Source organism: Fusarium subglutinans, assembly GCF_013396075.1.
Source record: "Fusarium subglutinans strain NRRL 66333 chromosome Unknown NRRL66333_c0000066, whole genome shotgun sequence".
In the NCBI taxonomy this organism is placed as follows: domain Eukaryota; kingdom Fungi; phylum Ascomycota; class Sordariomycetes; order Hypocreales; family Nectriaceae; genus Fusarium; species Fusarium subglutinans.
The window spans coordinates 19,154-38,324 of record NW_023502129.1 but is presented as its reverse complement, the minus strand read 5'-3'; the positions used below and the strand labels follow the sequence as shown (position 1 = coordinate 38,324).

General features: G+C 48.6%; 5 protein-coding genes across 5 annotated transcripts; 2 read left to right on the top strand and 3 right to left on the bottom strand.

Annotated features, from left to right (window-relative positions):
• Positions 1-338: 338 nt before the first annotated feature.
• On the bottom strand, positions 339-2,311 carry FSUBG_6362 (chromatin assembly complex subunit p90; the record flags this gene model as incomplete). The annotated part of the gene is made up of 3 exons (XM_036684552.1): positions 339-754; positions 811-2,106; positions 2,155-2,311. The coding sequence occupies 3 exons, from the start codon at positions 2,309-2,311 to the stop codon at positions 339-341; spliced, it is 1,869 nt and encodes a 622-aa protein (XP_036538077.1).
• Positions 2,312-3,499: 1,188 nt separating this feature from the next.
• Positions 3,500-4,543, bottom strand: FSUBG_6361 (uncharacterized protein; the record flags this gene model as incomplete). Its single annotated transcript, XM_036684551.1, has 1 exon — positions 3,500-4,543. One exon carries the CDS (start codon positions 4,541-4,543, stop codon positions 3,500-3,502), a length of 1,044 nt encoding a protein of 347 aa, XP_036538076.1.
• A 7,827-nt stretch (positions 4,544-12,370) lies between these two features.
• On the top strand, positions 12,371-15,514 carry FSUBG_6360 (SYG1; the record flags this gene model as incomplete). Its single annotated transcript, XM_036684550.1, has 5 exons — positions 12,371-12,410; positions 12,466-14,273; positions 14,320-14,409; positions 14,458-14,752; positions 14,799-15,514. 5 exons carry the CDS (start codon positions 12,371-12,373, stop codon positions 15,512-15,514), a joined length of 2,949 nt encoding a protein of 982 aa, XP_036538075.1.
• Positions 15,515-15,938: 424 nt separating this feature from the next.
• FSUBG_6359 (uncharacterized protein) lies at positions 15,939-16,904 on the bottom strand (the record flags this gene model as incomplete). The annotated part of the gene is made up of 1 exon (XM_036684548.1): positions 15,939-16,904. The coding sequence occupies one exon, from the start codon at positions 16,902-16,904 to the stop codon at positions 15,939-15,941; it is 966 nt and encodes a 321-aa protein (XP_036538074.1).
• An 825-nt stretch (positions 16,905-17,729) lies between these two features.
• On the top strand, positions 17,730-18,539 carry FSUBG_6358 (uncharacterized protein; the record flags this gene model as incomplete). Its single annotated transcript, XM_036684547.1, has 1 exon — positions 17,730-18,539. The coding sequence occupies one exon, from the start codon at positions 17,730-17,732 to the stop codon at positions 18,537-18,539; it is 810 nt and encodes a 269-aa protein (XP_036538073.1).
• Between the last annotated feature and the right edge of the window lie 632 nt (positions 18,540-19,171).

Here is a 19,171-nt window from a genome sequence, read left to right as displayed (position 1 = left end):
CATCACTATTGTACCAGAAGCTCAGACAGAAATGAGACTCCTATTGCTTTGAATTTCCAAAACAGTCACTTACTACGACACAGTGCAATAATAGGTAATTGTTGTTAGATTGGTAATCTTTTCACCAACTCGAATAGTATGAGGGTATCTACTCCATGTCTATCGCATGCAATGTCAGATACCTCGACATCGTCCTGATGCTTTGCTGTAAAATTGCACATCAACCTCCTTTTCCTTCCCAATTAATTCCATGAAGCAATCCCAAGCAGACCTGTCACTCCGACGCTAATATTCAGCCAAAAAAAATATCATGTCGTTCCGATTCTCCCAGTCAATACTCATGAGGCAATCTCATGTCCACTCTTCAGCGCCCACTCCTTGGAGCGTCCTTTACCGATCTTCTCTGCCACCAACTCTACGGTATTCTTCACCTCAGTGCGAGACACGTCGTCCCGAAATTGATGGTAGAGAAAGTCGATAATTCCAACTTTGGACAAAGCTTTGTTGCTCAAAATAGCTCTCTTTACGTCATCAAGTAGCTCAGACTTGACGAGCTTTGGTGGATCACCACCAGTGTTGCCGTTACTGCCTGTCAAAGCTGAAAACGCGTTGGCAGGCGTAGGAGGAGGGGGCATCTTGCTGCTCCCATCAGAGGCCGCTGTGATTTTGGTAGGCTTGAGTGTCTTGTTCTTGACTTCAGGTTCCCAATATTCCGTAGAGAATGGATCAATGCCCCAGGCCTGCTGAAGTCCATCTGGAAATATGTCAGTAGATGCTCATTCCACTCAGGTCCAACAACTTGAGATTTACCATGCATGAACTCCATCCTGTGGTCGTAGATAACTCGATTCGCCACTGTGCTTCCATTCTCAAAACAGATCCCGGTGCTGTCTGGTTCAATGGTGTTTGCAAAGATTCGTCGAGATAAACCAGCATCTTCCGAATCATCAAGAAACTCATCCATGTCATCTTCGTCGTCCATCTCCTCTTCATCATCGTCAACATCGAGATCCTCCCCTTCTTCCTCCTCCTGCCATTCGGCTTCTGAATCATAGTCGTAGTCAAGAGGCAGTCGTCTTGCTGTTGGCGTTCGGGCTAGCTGGCTCATGTTGAGCCTTCCAAGTACGAATGGCTTGAAAGTCACAGTTCCATAGTAAGGGGGGCGCACGTCTTGTGAAAACGAAATCACCTTCATGGGTACCTTGGAAAGCTTCTGGCGGGTGTCTCGCATGATCTTGTCAACATGCTCAGGACCCGCGTTTTCTGCCTTTTCTGTCTCTCTGAAGACTTGCTCCATGATGTGCTTAACTGGATGATGGAGTACGCCTCGTTTTTGAGGCTTGGTAGGCAAAGAAAAGAGTCGAGCTGGGTCGAACCGAGACGGGTCCAACTCTCCAGCTCGTCGACCGTCGATGCATTCATCCAAGATCTTAGATTTAACCTCCCGTGTTTCGGTGTCCATCTCAGGCCCAACAAGGGCAATTCGTGTGTTATCCTTAATGAAAAAAGGCTTGAATATTCTCTCGTATTCGGTCTTTGGTAGGTTGTTCGCGGGTTTTGCTGGGCTAGGGTCTCCTGGTGTGGCATTTTTAGGTTGAGTAATGTCGACAGTCTTCTTGGGAGTGCTCGGAACCTTGAAAAAGGAGCCGAGTGTTCGTTGCTGCCGAGCCTTCTTTTCCTCTTCCTCTTCCTTTCGCTTCTTCTCGTCGTCCTTGCGTTTCTTTTCCTCTTCTTTTTGACGTCGTTTCTCGTCACGCTCTTTAGCTTTAGCAACCTTCTCAGCTTCAGCCTTGGCTTTCTCAACTGCTCGGATAGCTGCTTTCTGTTCACGTTCTTCTTTGAGTCGAGCATTCTCCTTCTCCTTTTCTGCCTTCTGCCTGGCACTTTCCTTATCCCTCTCGGCCCTTTCAGCAGGCGTCAATTTCTTCCTCTTGACGAGAGTGGTAGCAGGTTTCGATGTCGAGTTAATAGTCGTCTGTGTGATTTGTGTCTTGGCTGGTGTTTGAGGAGACGGAGACAGGCGAGGAGGAGTGCTTGTACCAGCATCACTCAGTTCTGACGAAGCTGGTGATGGGGCTCTTTCTCCAGATGAAGCGGAAGACAAGGCTGCAGGCGATTAATATTTACCACAACTGGCACGTTTCCCAGACTTACCAGGTTCTCCGTTTGGTTGATCGGAAGCCAAGGGTGGCAACTTGATGTCTTCTGCAGTGTCCATTCCATCATTATTTCCCATGAATTCATCATGACTTCTCTTCCGGCCAGTAGCCTCGGATTCTTGAATGTTCGGTGAAAGTTCGTAGAGGGGCATGGTGCTTTATTGCGAGCTGATCAGCTCGATTTCGATTCGCTCAAAGCGAAAAGGTTGTCGTATCGTGGGAAATATGAAGATGACGATCAGTAACGGTCTTGAGAAAGGTAGTTGTTAGGTATCGTGAGTATGAAGAGATCATACGACTCAAGGTCAATTAAAAAGAATTAAAACAAAGGCACAACAATCATCCCGTTTGATAAAGCTTTGTTTGAAGCCTGAGGTTGTTTGGAAAGATGTGAATAATCTCTTGGGTAAGGTAGGTGCACGAGATCCGCAGGTGGCATGAAGCAACCAAGTTGAAAGGGAAGCCTCCTCCCCAAAGGAGACCAAAGTTAATGGAAAGCGCGACCCGACGCGTCGATTTGGCGCCGTAATCTTTAAGTGGGCAATTAAGAAACGCGCTGAGAGGGAAGGCGCGGCTAAGCCTCGGCTAGGTGGGTTTCCAGGGTCTGTGTCTGTGCCCCGCGTGGCAGCCTGAACGCCTTCGGCTAACCTGGTATTTCGACAAATTGCCATCCACACCCAACATGGGGATCCCCAGTGATATCATTAAGGGGCCCCGATCTCGTAACAGCAACCGAGAATAAACGATTGGTGCCGCCAAGGGACCAGAGTGAAACGACCAGACAACCAAGTGGACGGTAACGTCACTGGAGCCCTGACATACATATGAGTTTACCAGATATGGACAACACGAGAGGGAGCCGATCTTAATTAGATCCACAGAAAATTCAACTTCACAGGGAGTCAGGCACGGAACTGTCATGGCTGTTTGAATCCCCCTTGTTCTCAGATGAGATCATGAGGTGGTATTAAGCATGCTTTTATCTTGAATCCTGGCTATAGTAGAGGGCAGAGGTATCTTCTTCAAACATTATCAGTATGTCAGTCAACGACAGTGGAGTCCCCGCTCCAGATGCACACTCCGACCATTCAAGAGGTGTAGAGATGATAATAGCGAGAGATTGGAAAAGGAAATTCGTAGGGTGTGACGTCCCTGAAAACGATAGGTAGTGTAGAAAAGCAAGCAGTAAAACAATGCTGGAACGCCGACCAATGCAAGCCACCTCTTGATACGAAGTGTGCTGTAACGAATGATGGAGAAAAGAAGCCTCCTCTTGGCTCACGGTGTCATGATATAGTGGTTCATAGCCAGTTGGAGTTTGTGTCGCGTGAAATATCACCTCAATCAGGGTTGGCAATGAAAAGGCGGCCAGAGGTAAGGGTAGATGTTCGCTCGTCCACACTTCCACGTCTCCTCAGCTCATCAGCTGACTTGACACTCTTCTCTCGAGTAAGAGCCGAGTGCATGAGAGAGTTGGAGGCCAATCTAGGGGCATTGCTCAACTCTCCCACATTGTCGGCGCGTTCACCACTGCTGCCACTCGCCATGCTGCGGGCCTTGCCGCTGGCAGCGTCATCGACAATGTCTTCAGGTGTAGCCTCCACCAAGCTGCCGGTGCGCTCAGGTGTGTCACCAGGACTCCACCTTCGGCTATGCTGACTGCCCATGCCTCCTGATGTGCGGTAGGCAAGGTTTCGGCGGCTGCTGGTTGTGCTGCTTCGTCCGCTGCTCCCCGTTCTACGGTGATGAGGGCGGTTTCCGGCATTTTCGTCTTCGCTGCTCTCAGCCTCAACTTCAGTAGCGCTAAGTCGCATTGGCACACCACCAACACCAACGTGGTTCTCGCCAGGAGCGTAGCCGACAACTGGGTTCTTTCCGTGGTGTCGAATCTTGGGGATCTTGGCGGCGACCTTATTTGTAGTACTCAGGCCGGTGCTTGTTCTTGCTCCGGCTCCACCGGAAGCACTGCGTGATCCACCAACAACCTCGAGAGTTGCTCGCATCTTTGCAGCTCGTTGTTGTGCAAGCAGTCGTGGGTCTTCATACTGGGAGCGATCACACCACACAGTGCCCTTTTGTTTCCGGAGAAGAGCGACATAGCTGGAGGGTTGGCTGCTGGCTCCGCCTGAGCGGCTAGATGTGGAGCGACGAAGCTCGGATTGTGAGGAAGAACGGTAGGCGGCAGGAGGAGGGATGCTCGAGGCGGTGCTGAAAGTATTCACAGAAGGTGAGCGACGGTTCTGCGAGAGATTGGGGCCCGGCTGGGCAAGGTGAGATGTTTGAAATTGCATGGGAAAGGCGGTTGAGGAAGTGGTTCGTGTTCGAGAATGCCCGTAACCCACTGTCTGGTCGATAGGCCCTCTCATGGCCTGGGGTTCCAACATAACCGAAAGGACCAGGCGACGTCGAAGGGGGGACGCCAGGTACTTTATGTGTTTGCTGCTCGCGGGTAGCGGCGTCTGTCCGAGAGTAGGGAGAGAGTTTGGCCCCGTCGGGCGCGGCTGGACGGGTTATAGAGGGAGCCGAAAAAAGTGAGACTGAGCTGAGTAGCGCGCCAGAAAGCGGGGCGAAGGAGCCAAAAGGCGAAGGACGGCAGTGTGAGTGTGACGAAAGCAGTGAGTAATAGAGATGCCCCAAGTATCGTGAGTATTGGAGGTATAGATATAAATGTACCAATATGGGCAGATTTGGTGTTTTGTTGTTTGTATGTGAGAGAAGAAGAGAGAGCAGAAGTGGATGGTGGGCAGAGGCGCCTACTGTGCCTAAAGAAGGATTTCGGTTTCCCGTCAGTGAGCACTGGCAGTGGCAGCCAAGCAGTCCAACGTTGCATGGGCCACGGAGGGCACCTTAGGTTAGGTGAGGTCCGGGTGGGCTTAGTGGGTTCCAGCGCTAGTGGGTGGTCGCCTGCAGGTGGATCACCGCTAGCAGGCGGACACTTTCCATGAGGTGAACATGGGCATGAGGTCAAAGGGCGAAGCACGTTCAGCGCAAAGAAATGTGCTGGAAGCGGCTGTCTGTACGAGAATTGAATGTACCTCTATGATGTCGAGCTGTAGATCGTCAATCCTTGGCCGCCGAGACCAGCTGCCTTGGCCTATTGCAAAGGGTCGTTGGTCTCCGCGTTGGGGATATTACAGGACGCAGATTGGGGGTTCAATTCTGGCCGGAAAGGAATTGGTGTTTCGTGATGATTGCCCGTGAGAAAGGGAAGAGAATGTGGAACATGGGGCGTTATCGTGACTGAGGCTGGTGATGCTGCTTCACTCTTGTTACATCCGTCTCGTCACCGACGCTTACCATTCATGCTGAATAACTTGATTTCTATCCAATGCCTTGGTCTGCAACAGATTTGTTGGCACGTTATTGAAATGCTGGTCCTTAATCGCCCATCATCAACCTCTTACATCGTCTCCTACACTCCCCAGTTTCAACTCCAACTCGAGTAACTCGTGCTAGAACAAGTCAGCCCTGGCGTCCCCCAAACGTGGGCCAGCTGAAGGCACACCACCGAAGAAGAGCCTGGTGCGCTATCCAATCAGACCCTGCAATCGACCGTGATGTCATGTTCTTGCATCCAAGGCCAAGTGGGTAGACACTAGCTAAGGTTGATGTCGACAAGGCCTGGTCTGGCCGGGCTGCTCTAACTATCCCCGTACTCGTCTCGTAGGGCAGCAGCCGCTTGTTGCTGAGGCGCTTTTGTCTCTCAATTCTGAGCTGAACTGAACCAGACTACCATTGCATTAATTAGCAGATAAGCGACAGGAAAGAGAATAATCAACAAATGCGATGACTGGGGTTGAGGTATTCTCCATATCGCAACCAACCTTGATTTGCATTAAAGTGATTCATCTTTGCAAGAGAAAGAGTCAATTCCATATTCCATTGTTTCTTGGTTAACTCGCCATCGCCTCTCAACTCTCACACCCCTGCAACAAATCTGTAGCGGCTGACGATGCGTCAAATAGCAGGCCACGCCCACCGGGGAGGCCATTTGCATGAAGGGACGCTGACGAGACCAAGAGTCAGGGTGATGTGAGCATCTCGAGACATCTGAGGCGATGTCACTTTCATTGTCACCCTCGCAGAACTGAAGTGACAGTACCTAGGTACTGGGCCGACATGGGAGCCCTACTGCAGCACGCATCGAGCCGCGCCAAGAGCTGCCCTTCTTTTGCAATCCCTAGATCCGGATGCAGGTGGGGGTTTGGAGTCACTTTTGTGTACTCTCAGCACGGGCAGTCATCGAAGACAAAATCCCGCGAAAACCTAACCTAACTTTTTAGTAGATCGTCTTTATTGAAACTCAGCTGCCATAAGCGGTTGGCTCAAACTCTCATCTCTCTCACAGCAGCTGCAGCAAATTTGGTCTCGATACTTGAAGGCATCCCAAGAAACCGTTCCAGTAGAGGCTCCTTACACTTGTGCCCCGGGTGAAGGGTTCCGCAGGAATTCGATAACGACAAAGAAGCTCCAGAACTGGAACATAGGACCAACAGGAAAAAGGGTAGCACGAGAAAAGTCGATGTGGCCCTCGAGGAACAGTCATGCCGCCTAGTCAATAGCAGGGACAGCTTGGATTGGTTAAACGCAAAAATATCGGCATGGTGATTCATTATCAAGCCCACGCTCATTTGCATTGTTACTCCAGATAAGGGAGGACTAATGGGAAAACATACCATCGAGAAATTACATGGGCCAGCTTCATGAGACAAAAATCCAGGCACAGCACCATCGAAGTTGATAGAGGTGTAGAGCCTTAGCTATTGGATGGACCCCGAAAGGCATGGGCTTCAACTAGATTCCCATGTGATCCAATCGTCTATTCAAGCGAAAGTCTTAACCATGTATGCGGAAAGTTCCTAGACTCAAAAGGGCTTCCCAAAGGGCCTTGAAGTAACTTCCCATCCATAGATCCAGTGCAACCTCGACCTGCGTGCAGGCGGCCGCAGTACATACATACATAATACATTGTACAGCCAACCAACCCGTCGCCCGGGACCGAGGATTCAGTTGGCGTGAACTATATGCGGGAAAATTCTGCGATTTTGACAACTGGTGTTCAAGGGTGAGGAATATCACCACGAGTGGATTTTAAGGCTTGTTCGTCAACGGCTGGGACAATATGGCGTTAATGTCAGTTAATGGCTTCACTGTAATCACCTCCATATTTTACCGACAAATGCAAATATGTACCCTTGCATCAGTAGAGAATACCACCTACAGTAGCCTATGATTACAAGACCTTACTCAGACCATGCGTGGAGTTCATGTAAGCGCATTGGTGAGCTTCCCTACAGATTGATCCTTGTCGAAGGAAAAGAACCCCTCCATGGTGTCGGATGAACTGATGTTTTGTGCCAGGAGTTTTGGGGTACAACCTCGCTTCTGAGATACGGATCGCATCTCACTTGTTGACTCTTCTCCTCTATTCTCTTCTCTCAATTGACTCTCGACCAAATAAATCATCATCACCCCGCTTTCTCTTTTGCATATAGCGCGGCCCTGTAAAGCTGAGCTTAATTCAAACTCTCTCACCGGGTTTTTTAGACCTGCTGCAAGGACACGTCTTATCTTTCAGTTGATTGATTGACCGTCTCTGACTCCGGCTTTTCAGCCCACTCTGCTGCTGTCCTTCAGTTCAGCTCCGTTTGACTCCGGGGACTGGGGAAACTGCAGGCTTCCATAGACCGACCCCGACCCCAAATGCAAGGATGTGTAGCCGGCGGGGTACCATCGCATCACCGCAATTGTTGTAATGCACTGACTGATCAGTGAGTACCATTGTGGACATCTCTCTGATCTGTCAGAGGCTTCATTTGATAGGAACCGAAGCAAGTAAGCAAGTGGCCTTGACGTCTGATTCATCAGATCATCCTGCATCTGCGTCAATCACCAACAAAACCCATTATCGATGCAGCCACCGGTCGATATATCGGGCAACTGATCGGGAAATCATTCCCATGTTTCTGATCCCATTCTTGGTCCAATTGACACCGACCAGACTGATACAATGCACTGTTGATTAGTTCGTTGAAAAATATATCCATTTCCAGTCACGTAACATAAGCGTCAGCCCAATCCTAATCCTCTCCTTTCCCTTCCTTTCTAGGCGCCGACTTCCCTCTAGTATTGGAAACGGCTTCACGTTGTCATTGATAGAAAAAAAAGTCCCGAAGCCACAACTTACAATTGAGTTCCTGGTTAGTCAGTAGCCTTAGTATCCGTTTTCGCTTCGCCTGGCTTCGCTTGTAAGCGCGAGTTTCTCCACACACGTGGGGTGCCATTCGGCCATCACCGCGTGGGCTGTGGCTGCTGGCTTGCCTTAGTTAGCAGCTTGCATGCACCAAAATGAGTTGATGAGAGAAGAGAACCACCACCAACACAACAGTAGCAGGAAACTTGTTATAGTGTCGACTTGGCCGAATTCTCTTTGGCCCCTCTGGGCCTGTAAAGGAAGAGTCTCTCACAAAACTGATCCATAAAAATGCGCCGTGTTACCGACTCGCCAAGAATATGGAGACTCGACTCTGCAGATGCAATGCATGTTCCATCCCTTCGAGCCGTGAGGGAGGGTCCTTGTCAAGGCCAAGGCTGTCATTTGTGAAGAAGAGCCTTGTTTCTCATGCCGCCACTAAACTTGCAGAGATCCTCACATCTTTCGATAATCTCTCATCTGGGAATCTGGTGGCGAATCTCACAAAAAAATCCTCAATCTCGGTCCTTTGTCGTCTCTCAGACCTCTTCTTGAGCGGATATCTGGTTGCCGAAAGTCTGGAACGTTCGAAATCAGTCCGCGCCGCTCCAATGAGCCCAGCAAAGCTTGAAAACCATCAAGCTAACCTTGCGCCTTGAGCTTAAAGCTTCTAGGGAGCCGCAATGGATGGACGGCTAGGGTTTCGCTGATTGGTCTGATAACTCAACCTCTCTCTTTTACATCACGCGAGATAAGGAGAACTAGTTAACTGCACTACAACAGACAAAGCTCTGGCTAGCCTAGGTATGTGCCTGAATATCCGTGATAGCTTCCTTGGTTTCCCGCTGCCAAGGCCCACAGAGTCTTCCAGTATCCTGGCACAACCTGGTCTCCGAAGCTTCCGCCAAGACCAATTCCGCGGATGAAACATCAGGAAACGATAAAAGTCAGGAAATAAAAGAGAATGAGGGCCCATAGACAGCTCGCGATCTCGATCTCGCAGCCATCGTTCCATGATTTTCCATTTCTAAACCTCACTCTCGGCGGGAGAATTCCTCCATTGCGACTAGGCAATCCCTGTCGCAAATCAATATTCTTATTTCATGTAAATTGGCATTCACATTGAAACTTTCACCAACCAGTGGAAGCTTGAGGAAACCGTCACGTTTTCCAGTTTGTAACACGGCGTCATGCAGGAATATCTACCAGGAGTCTCAGCCCTTTCAGGAATGTGCCGTTCTAGAGGGTGTGTAAGAGAATTACAATCCCCATGTATAGACAAGGTACATTCCAACTTGTCATCGATATAATACTCTGTTTTAAGTTGAATGGCCCTGGAGCTTCGGGCGATGGTGTACGCATGCAGTATCGTGAGGATGCGATCTCCAACATAAGCAGGATTGAGGTGGTAATATCGAAACGCCACACAGAATAACAGGTTTGGCTTTCGATCTTGGGTTCGAGGGTTTGATCCTTTCATGATCGTGAGTTGGCAATGCTGACCGATCAACTCGAATGAGCTTAATCGAAGGCACCAGGAATAAGGAACAAGGCACCACAAGCCTTCAGCTTAAGCAAGTAAACCAATATCGATAAGACGTGTGTTGTTCGCTGAGTGGTCATCAAAAGCCCATACAGGCCTCAAGCTTTACAAGTCCAGTTCCCAAGCTGCAGTGACGCACTGTCACACAAGTTTGTCCCGATGCAGTTCCGCTTAAGCTGAAAAGACGCCCATGCTAGCCTTCATACATAAGCACCTAGCCTAGCCACATGTCCAGCTTTGGTACGTGCATGGTAGCTTGAGGTAGATCTTCACGGGAACCAAACTCGGCTGAGAGACGGAGCTTTCGATTCGCCGAATAAGTGTTTGTAGGTCTTATCTCAATCACACCGATTGATAGATAGTGTGGGTGAACGATGCGAGGGAACACTGTTTCGTTTCTCGCACTGGCAACCGGAACTGGCATTTCCAATCACCTCATTCGCTAGAGCTCCCGCGGTTGTCGTGATGGGCATTGCTCTCATGATGCTATGCTACAGTTTGTTTACTTTCTAGTTTCTACCCAATCGACTCGGATATCCGGCAGCAATGCTGCGTTACCAGGTAAAACATGTCGATCAAAACAAATGCTTCTGAATTTCACCATGATGTAGTTTTGTTTTCGTGATGCATTGGCTGATTCATGCGTTGTTTATATGTCTTGTCTATTCAAAACATTCCTCTCTTTGTCATGACAATGGATTCTTGAGCGTAAAACCGTTGATCCGGCGGCCGAACCACCTCGAGGAGCATGCCTTGGACCATACAGCACACGTGGTAATAATGAAGTCATCAATGCCTAAATGAAAGATCTGGATCGGACGGACTTTGCTTAGTGGGTTTCTCGATGAGAGACTAAGAAAGTTCAAGCTCCCAGAAGCTAGAGTCGATCAAGCGTTGAGCTGGTGCTTTGGCGAAGTAGTCCGTGTAAGTCAAGTCTCTGTTAAGGGAGTAATAAACCCCTCAAATCTCGATACCATGAGGTAAATTTCGACAAAATATCTTACCTTTTTCAGATGGAATTCAGTCCGGTGATAACCTAATAGCCACGAGCGGCGGGTATTTCTCAGCGCTCCTAGGTGGTGAGGTTCAAGACAACAATTGCAACTCGCAAGTGTGAGCTCCTCGGTTGCTTCGTCCTCATGGAGACCATAATGTAACACCATGTTGACTTTTCTCTCTAATTTTATCTTGAAGAATTTCGATTTGTTCTTGGAATTTGTGTGTGTCTATTCTCGCCGACTTGTTGTTGCACACGGGGCGGTTCCTGAGTACTATGAGTCAACAGTAGCACAATGTGTTCAAAGCTTCAGGAACATCATCTTTTCACCAAAGCTTACGTCTGATCATTTCCTCTTTTTGATGATCTTGCGATTGACACGTCAGCAAAATTATTGTTTCGGTTGTGTTGTCCATGATAGATCAAAGGTCGGCAGAGTCGGATACTACACCGCCGGGAGTTTACTAATAAAGTGTTTTTCTAAACTTTTGCAGAACATAACAATAAGGTTCGTTTTGCAGGCAAGTTGTGTTACAGGTATAATAGAATCGACGGAAATATAAAGCATATGTCACAACTTTGATTATGGAATACACTTGACGTTGTCGTTGTCGGTAACAGTTCGGCAAGTATACATAGGTAGATCCTCGCATCGTTGTGATAGTCAAGAAGTCAATTCTACAACACTGCAATTGCTAGTTAAACATCGGGATACAGTCAGATATCTTTATGTAACATGGCAGTCTGCATCACCATTTGAGGTGGCAAGAAGCTATATTAAGTTCAACGTTGAGATAAGGTTGGGTGTACACGTTGAACGCCAAACCCAGATATCAACGGTTGCGCCGCATGATTCTAAAATCGGATTCAAATCTTATGTGAGATCGCATTTCTTCCTTTTGTGTTTCTTATGATCGTCGTTTATTCAACGACTCGATATCCAACCGCTGGGGGCGGCAATAACCCATTCGTTAGGTCAGGTTGTAAACCAGTTGCGGCCTCCGAACTCCAGTTGAGGTTAGCAAAATAAGAGTTAATTTGCACAATCAAATTCCTTAACACTTAACTCATTTCCTCGGAGTGTTCTTATCATCGTCCTTCATCTCATATCAAAACTCAATTATCTTGTGTAGGGTAATTCGGCACCTAATAACCCACGCTGATGCGGAAGACATTCCCCGTCTTGGCTAGCGGATTCGTTTTGTTTCTCTTTACCTGGTAGTGAGGACCTCGTGCACTGACGTCAAAAGCAATTCATTCGTTCATCTGAACTCAAAGCTCTCGACCCTAGTGGTCGAACCCATTCATGATCACCAGGGAGGGGCACGTTGACGGACGGATTGACGCGATCCAACAAATTTTCCACGAGCTGAATTAAGCCCAAGCTTTTTTACCCCTAACTTCTTTAGCGACCTCCATCCAAATTATAGATGCTGCAAGTTCATAGTCCTCTTATCGTTGGGCTGTGAGCAGCTGTCATGAAGTTCGCCAAGGAGCTCGAGCGAGAAGCTGTGCCTGGTAAATCCCTAAGAATTATCTTGTAGATTGGATAAAACTAACTTTGAACCTGCAGAATGGCGCATCAAGTACCTCAACTACAAACAAGGGAAGAAGCACATCAAGGCTGTCGGTAGAGCTCTTGCTCGTGCAAATGGAACACCTCGAGGTCTTGGACAGCTTCGCACTGGCACGTTTGCTTCGCCTGCAACGCCGCGACAACCCTTTACAAGAGAGAACACGGCTTTGAATTCTGCGACAATTCCATCCGTAGCAGCCGTCGCGCCCCCGAGGTCGATCCCCACGCCACGAAGCAGAGCCGCCGAAAACGAGTCCCTCACAGATTCGGGCGATAACCGACACTATGGGAGCTTTGTCAATACACCAACTGAGCCGTCGCCTCTGGCCGGTGAGACCAAACATGCCGAATTTCAATTACCTGCGCCCGCGCTGAAAGTTCATGATCATGAGAGTGACCTGTCCGGCTCGCCTGCTACTGTTGGGCCCTCCGAGGCGATGCGACGAAATATTGAACGAATTGATCCTCGACGAACATCATCTGCCAGTGTCGTGTCGACAATTGCATCCCCGGACGTGAACAACTCGACCAAGAAACCATCAGGGTCTGGTGCTCAGGATTCACCTTCTCACCTCAGACGACTATTTACCCACCAATCAACAGCGAAAAGTGACCGCAGAGTCGATATCAACATGCAGAACTTCGACCTGGTTAAGGAAAGGGAGCGAGAATTCTTTGACTTCCTCGATTCCGAGCTCGAAAAAGTTGAGAGTTTCTACAAGATGAAGGAAGAACAGGCTGGTCAGAGGTTGGATATTCTGAGAGTACAGCTTCACGAGATGCGCAACCGTCGAATTCAAGAGATGGCTGATGAGCGAGCGCGAGAGGAGAATCCCCAGAAAAAAGGAACCCATGATAGCGCCAATGGCAAGCTCAATGGGTTCATGGATCCTATCAAATCCAAGATATTCCCTATCGGACCCAACACGAAGGCGTTGCAGAAGATGAACACGACACCCAATATCAACGGCGGCGTCGTAGGTGACGCTGAGAGAGACTACATCCGTCGCCCAACTCACCACGAGGTCTCATACCGCACAGCAAAGCGCAAGCTCAAACTCGCACTCCAAGAGTTCTATCGTGGGCTTGAACTGCTCAAGTCATATGCAATGCTCAACCGCACGGCATTTCGAAAGCTCAACAAGAAATACGACAAGGCTGTCAATGCCCGACCTCCGTATCGTTATCTGAACGAAAAGGTCAACCAGTCATGGTTTGTCAACAGCGATGTACTCGAGGGACACATTCGTACGGTCGAAGACCTGTATGCTCGCTACTTTGAGCGCGGTAATCACAAGCTAGCCGTTGGCAAGCTCCGCAGTCTGAACAAGAAGCCTGAAGACCAGTCGATCGGCATGTTCCAGAATGGTCTGCTCATTGGCACTGGCGCTGTGTTCGCGATTCAGGGCCTTATTTACGGAGCACAACTGTTGTACGATGACGATGACGAAGTACGAGTGCGGACGAGCTATCTCATGCAAATTTATGGCGGCTATTTCCTCATGCTCTATCTGTTCTCGCTTTTCTGCATTGACTGTTTGATCTGGAACCAGAACAAAGTCAACTATCCCTTCATCTTTGAGTTCGACCAGCGGCACCATCTAGACTGGAGAGAGCTGGCTCAATTCCCAAGTTTCTTCTTCCTGGTGCTGGGCCTCTTCATGTGGGTGAACTTTAGTAGATATGGCGACCCGGACATGTACATCTACTATCCGGTCATTCTTATCTTCTTTACTATTGTTATTTTATTCTTTCCTGCTCCTGCGTTGTTCTACAAAAGCCGGCGCTGGTTCGCATATTCTCATGTAAGTATTCTCTCACTCGTTGTTGAAACCTGCTGACATGAGCCAGTGGCGTTTGCTCTTGGCTGGACTCTACCCCGTCGAGTTCCGTGATTTCTTCCTCGGAGATATTTACTGTTCACTTACATATGCTACCGCAGTAAGTGCAAAGAATCAAGACGAAACGAGGAATTACTAACAATGGCAGAATATTGAACTATTCTTCTGTTTATATGCCAATTACTGGCAGAATCCAGTGCAGTGCAACTCCAGCCACTCACGGGCCCTTGGATTCTTGACTGCACTTCCGCCCATTTGGCGATTCTTACAATGCCTTCGTCGATATAAAGATACACGCAACGTCTTTCCTCATCTAGTCAACGGTGGCAAGTATACAGCGACTATAATTGCCGCTGTGATGCTGTCTTTGTACCGTATACATGATTCTAACACGCATCTTGCCTTATTCATTACTTTTTCGACCATTAATAGTATCTATTGCTGTAAGTTGCTCGTCTCATCATCTGCAAACACTTCTGACCACAACAGCTTTCTGGGATCTTTTTATGGATTTCTCTCTTCTTCAACCTAATTCAAGGCACTGGTGTCTTCGAGATATTCTTGCCCTGAAGCGACGATGGCTATACTACTTCATCATGGTGGTAGACCCTATTCTTCGGTTTGCCTGGATTTTCTATGCTATCTTCACCCACAACACCCAACACTCCACCATCGTCTCCTTCATGGTCGCCTTCATGGAAGTCACCCGTCGTGGCATGTGGACTCTCTTCCGTGTTGAGAACGAACACTGCGGAAATGTTTCTCAGTATAAGGCCTCTCGCGACGTGCCTCTCCCCTATAGAATTGAGCCTCTCATTGCTCGTGCTAGTATGGACAGCACCGTCGCTAGCCATCAACCTGATGACACTGCAGGTGTTGCCTCACTCGAAACACCCTCCCGCCATGGCACAGCCGAATCCACCGCCGTCTCAGCCGGTCAAGCAGAAGAAGGCTTGTCTCGACGCAGAACAGGAGGAGTGGCGCCCCCACCACCGCCAAAGCGCACATTCTCACGCATGCTTGCCGAAGCGCACAAGCAAGACTTTGAGAAGAAGCGCCGCCCTCTCGAACAGACCAGTGAGGACCCTGCTGCCGAGCTGGGACAATCCGACGATGAAGATGATGCCGATGAGGCTGTTAGTCTGCTGGAGATGTCGGACGCTGAAGATTTGGCAAGAGCATCTTCAAGTTCGAGATATCATTGATTTGGTTCTGGCCTGGTATTCTATAGATTGGTTGCATACACCTGGTAAATTGTTCAGCATAGCTAATTTAGATACCCTCTATACATTTACACACATTCGCATGTACATATATTGTTTCGACTACATTATTTCAGAACTAGCATTTTGATATTGGTTTCATTTGGGAAGCAATTTGCCAATTGATATTTTACCCGTGAGATTAAACAGCCCGCATTTGATACCAAGGTGTCAAAATAAACTCGAAAAAGGTATCCTAAACTTGGACTAATTTTAGGCTAAGCTTATGATAAGTTACCTAAGTCTTCTCATCATTCGGGATCGAGGTCCCGAGTTTCCTTCCCTCCCCTAGCCTGTCCAAGATGGCAGCACCAATGCGACACTCACCGGTTTGCTGATAAACCGGAAAAAGCCCATCTTCAATCTTTCATCTCAAGCGAAGTGCTGCCTCTACCGCTTGCACGATTCTGAGACCTGCCTCTACTTCCTTTTTGAAAATAGTAAAGGCCGACTTGGGCTCAGCAAGTTCGACGACCTCTGGGGTGGCAATAGGCGGGTGAGCCCCTTCGGCAAACCCAGCCTTCGCAGCACGGATGATGTAGTTTCGAGATGATATCAAGATCCATTTCTCGTTGAACTCCCGGATGCGGATCCGCTCGCTGCGCTCCCATTTCGAGAGAGCGCGGCGCTTGAGTTCGTCAATATCGTCATCGGTATTCCACTCGACATACTGGGCGGCGGCGATCTGGTTGCTAGCATCTTTGACGTCAAAGCTGACCTTGTCTCCTCCTTTGCCAGAGGAGATGCCGACCCCGAAGTATGCTGGCTGATGCTGAAGCCGTGCCTCTTCCCTCTTGCGCCTTTTGGTAGGCGATTCGCCCTCATCGTCTCTCTTTCTCTTGTTCTTCGACGCTGGTAGATCTTGGGACCATCTGCCGATGAGGATGCGAGTGTCGTCTTTATCTCTGTCCCGAGGCTTGGATGGCATGTTTTCAACGTCAGCGGCGCTCGACCAGTCTTTGAAGAGTGTATTGAAGAAGGCGACCCGGTCTTCTGCCGAGATGTTGATCGCTTCCGGCCGGACATCGCCGTAGAGCTTGAGGTTTTCTGTCTTCACCCATTTTCGCAGGTTATCGGCGAGATCCAACTTTTCCCACAAGCCGAGGTCTGTCTGACTGCTCAAGAAACGACCGCCTGGTCGCGACGCAAGGTAACTGCCATCTGCCTCGAAGTCCTCGAGACGAGTGCCAAACACTGGGAGAGGAAGACTATCGGGTTCTTCCTTGACATTCGGCGCCATATTAGCATGGTCAACCTGAACAGAGTCTGCAGGAGGCAGACCCGGATCAGTTTGACCAGCTTGGCCAACATCGCCTTTCGTTTCTTGCTTCATTGTCCGAGGTGTGGAGCAGGTCATAAGCGAATATCGACCGAAGAGGAGACAGCAACGGGGTGGACGAAGGACAACAGGAGAGAAGAGAGCAGCGGAGTGCACGAAGGAAAACAGGAGAGGATAGAGTAACAGGCTGTATGAAGGAGGCCAGAGGCTGAGAGAGTGTCAGGATCGAGGATATCTCGGGAGGGGGGGATGATGGAGAGGTGTGGTGGAGGAGGAGAAATGTGAAAGAGTAAAAGGGCGAGAGGGTAGAAGATTTATGAATGAGTGGAGAGGTATAGAGGAAGAGGAAGAGAAGAAGTGATATTATGAACATGTTGGAAAGGCGGGGAGAGGAGGAGTAAGAAGAGGGAGACAATAAGGAGACAATTGCAAAAGAGGACTATATTGTGCTACTTAGATATATTTATATCGCTATGCTGCTTTAGCATGAATAAATCAGTGATGCCGTTTCTAAAGCTTTCACGCTTGTTCTCATTTGCTTTGCCCATGAGATCACCCATCTCATATTAGGTAGGATGCTAGACTTTACGTTAGCAACGACCCTTCCGAGTATCAACAGGCAGCGCCTTACCTTTAGGTAGTGAAGAGTATAAGGAAGGCAAAGCTTTCACGCTTATTCTACATGGAACGAGCATTCATTAGAAGGCTAGATCATCGTAAAAATAGAGTCTATCATCTTACATGTCCCCAGATATTCATGTCGTTCATCTCTCGAAGCATTGTTAACAATAGCAGGAAAACCGATTCTGAGAAGACATAACATTCTACCAACACGCATATAATCGAAGAAAAGGCAGAATAGCCCATAAGAGCATCGAGATGGAATTTACTCCCATCAAGGGGGCAGAGCTAGAAGACTTTCTGGGGGACTCCAGCGTCACCACGTCTCGCGCACCCGATGCGATCATCACGCACTACTGCCATCTAACGTACCTAGAAAGGCACGACCTAAGAGACCTGCTTTTTGCCTGGCTCGAGGTTACTCACAACACCACCGACTTTGCCAGCCTTTGCCCAATTACGCAATCTCAACGCGAGTCCTTCTTCTCCACCATCTTCTCCGACTGGGATTCTTCCGAACCTCTCTGCAGCCCAGAATACATACCTTATATGGAAACAGACGGAATGATTGAAGTTGGCGTATGGAGCAAAGATCTCCCAGTCTCGCGCGAGGAATACGAGTGTGCCCTAGAGAATGGTGAGCAGGAACCCACTCGTCAACATAATACAGCCAGGCAGGCTGGTCAGAAAGCGTTTATGGCTCCTTTAAGGCACGATAATGAGGGCAAGAAAACCGTGATCACATTCCTATACAAGGACGCTGATGGCGCGTACAATAACTCTCCAGAGCTTGTAACTTGGAAGCCGCCTGGTTTTCCGCCTGGTTCTACTGTTGAAGATGTCTACATACGATGTATCAAAGAGTACGATGAGACCCAGGCTTCCCGGGCTTATCAATACAATATCGAGGCCATAATTGACACTGCTCGCAAGCGAATCGTCAAATATGCCAATGACGGCGTTCTGGAAGGTCGACTGCCTTATATAGTCCACAGAGTCCCTACACGAGTTGGTACAGATCCGATCTTGCCCAAAATTGAGAGCGGTGACGCCTGTTGGGAGACGTGATGCGCTTGCATCAGAAGCAATCATATGCTGAAAAGGGTTGTCATGGGTTGGTCGATCGATGGCTGTTATCCGACTACTTGATTGTATGTTTGGCCTGGAACATGTTCCTCTTATATCCACTGCTAAAGTTTGATCTGAAGCTCCCGGAGCAGAGATTGATCACTACGATGGCGCAACCCCCAGGAAACCAATGCTTCTGGTACGCAATCTTTTCTGCTTGTGTGTGATTATGATACTGAAAGCGACAGAAAGTATCGTGCGATGGTCGCAACTCATGTTTTGAGTTTTGCGATGACACGGGTGTTCGATGGTGGCTCACAGTCTATCTGCCTTCAAGAGTCAAAATGAAAATCGATAGCGATTTGAAATATAATACTGTATGCGTTTGTTAACGGTGTAACATTGGTGCCTTGCTTGGTGTTGTAATCGACCTCTGACGAATTGAAGGGAGATGATTGATTGTTTCTGCTATGAAAAGTAAATAAGTGAAAGACGAGTGCAGACAGAAGTGAATGGCCATGAGGATAGAAGTTATTTCCAGTGGATGTTAACATACTACCTTACTTAGATGCCTTATCTGAACGTAGGTGAAGCAAAGCTACTATAATAAGGTAAGGTCTTTTATTTCTGTT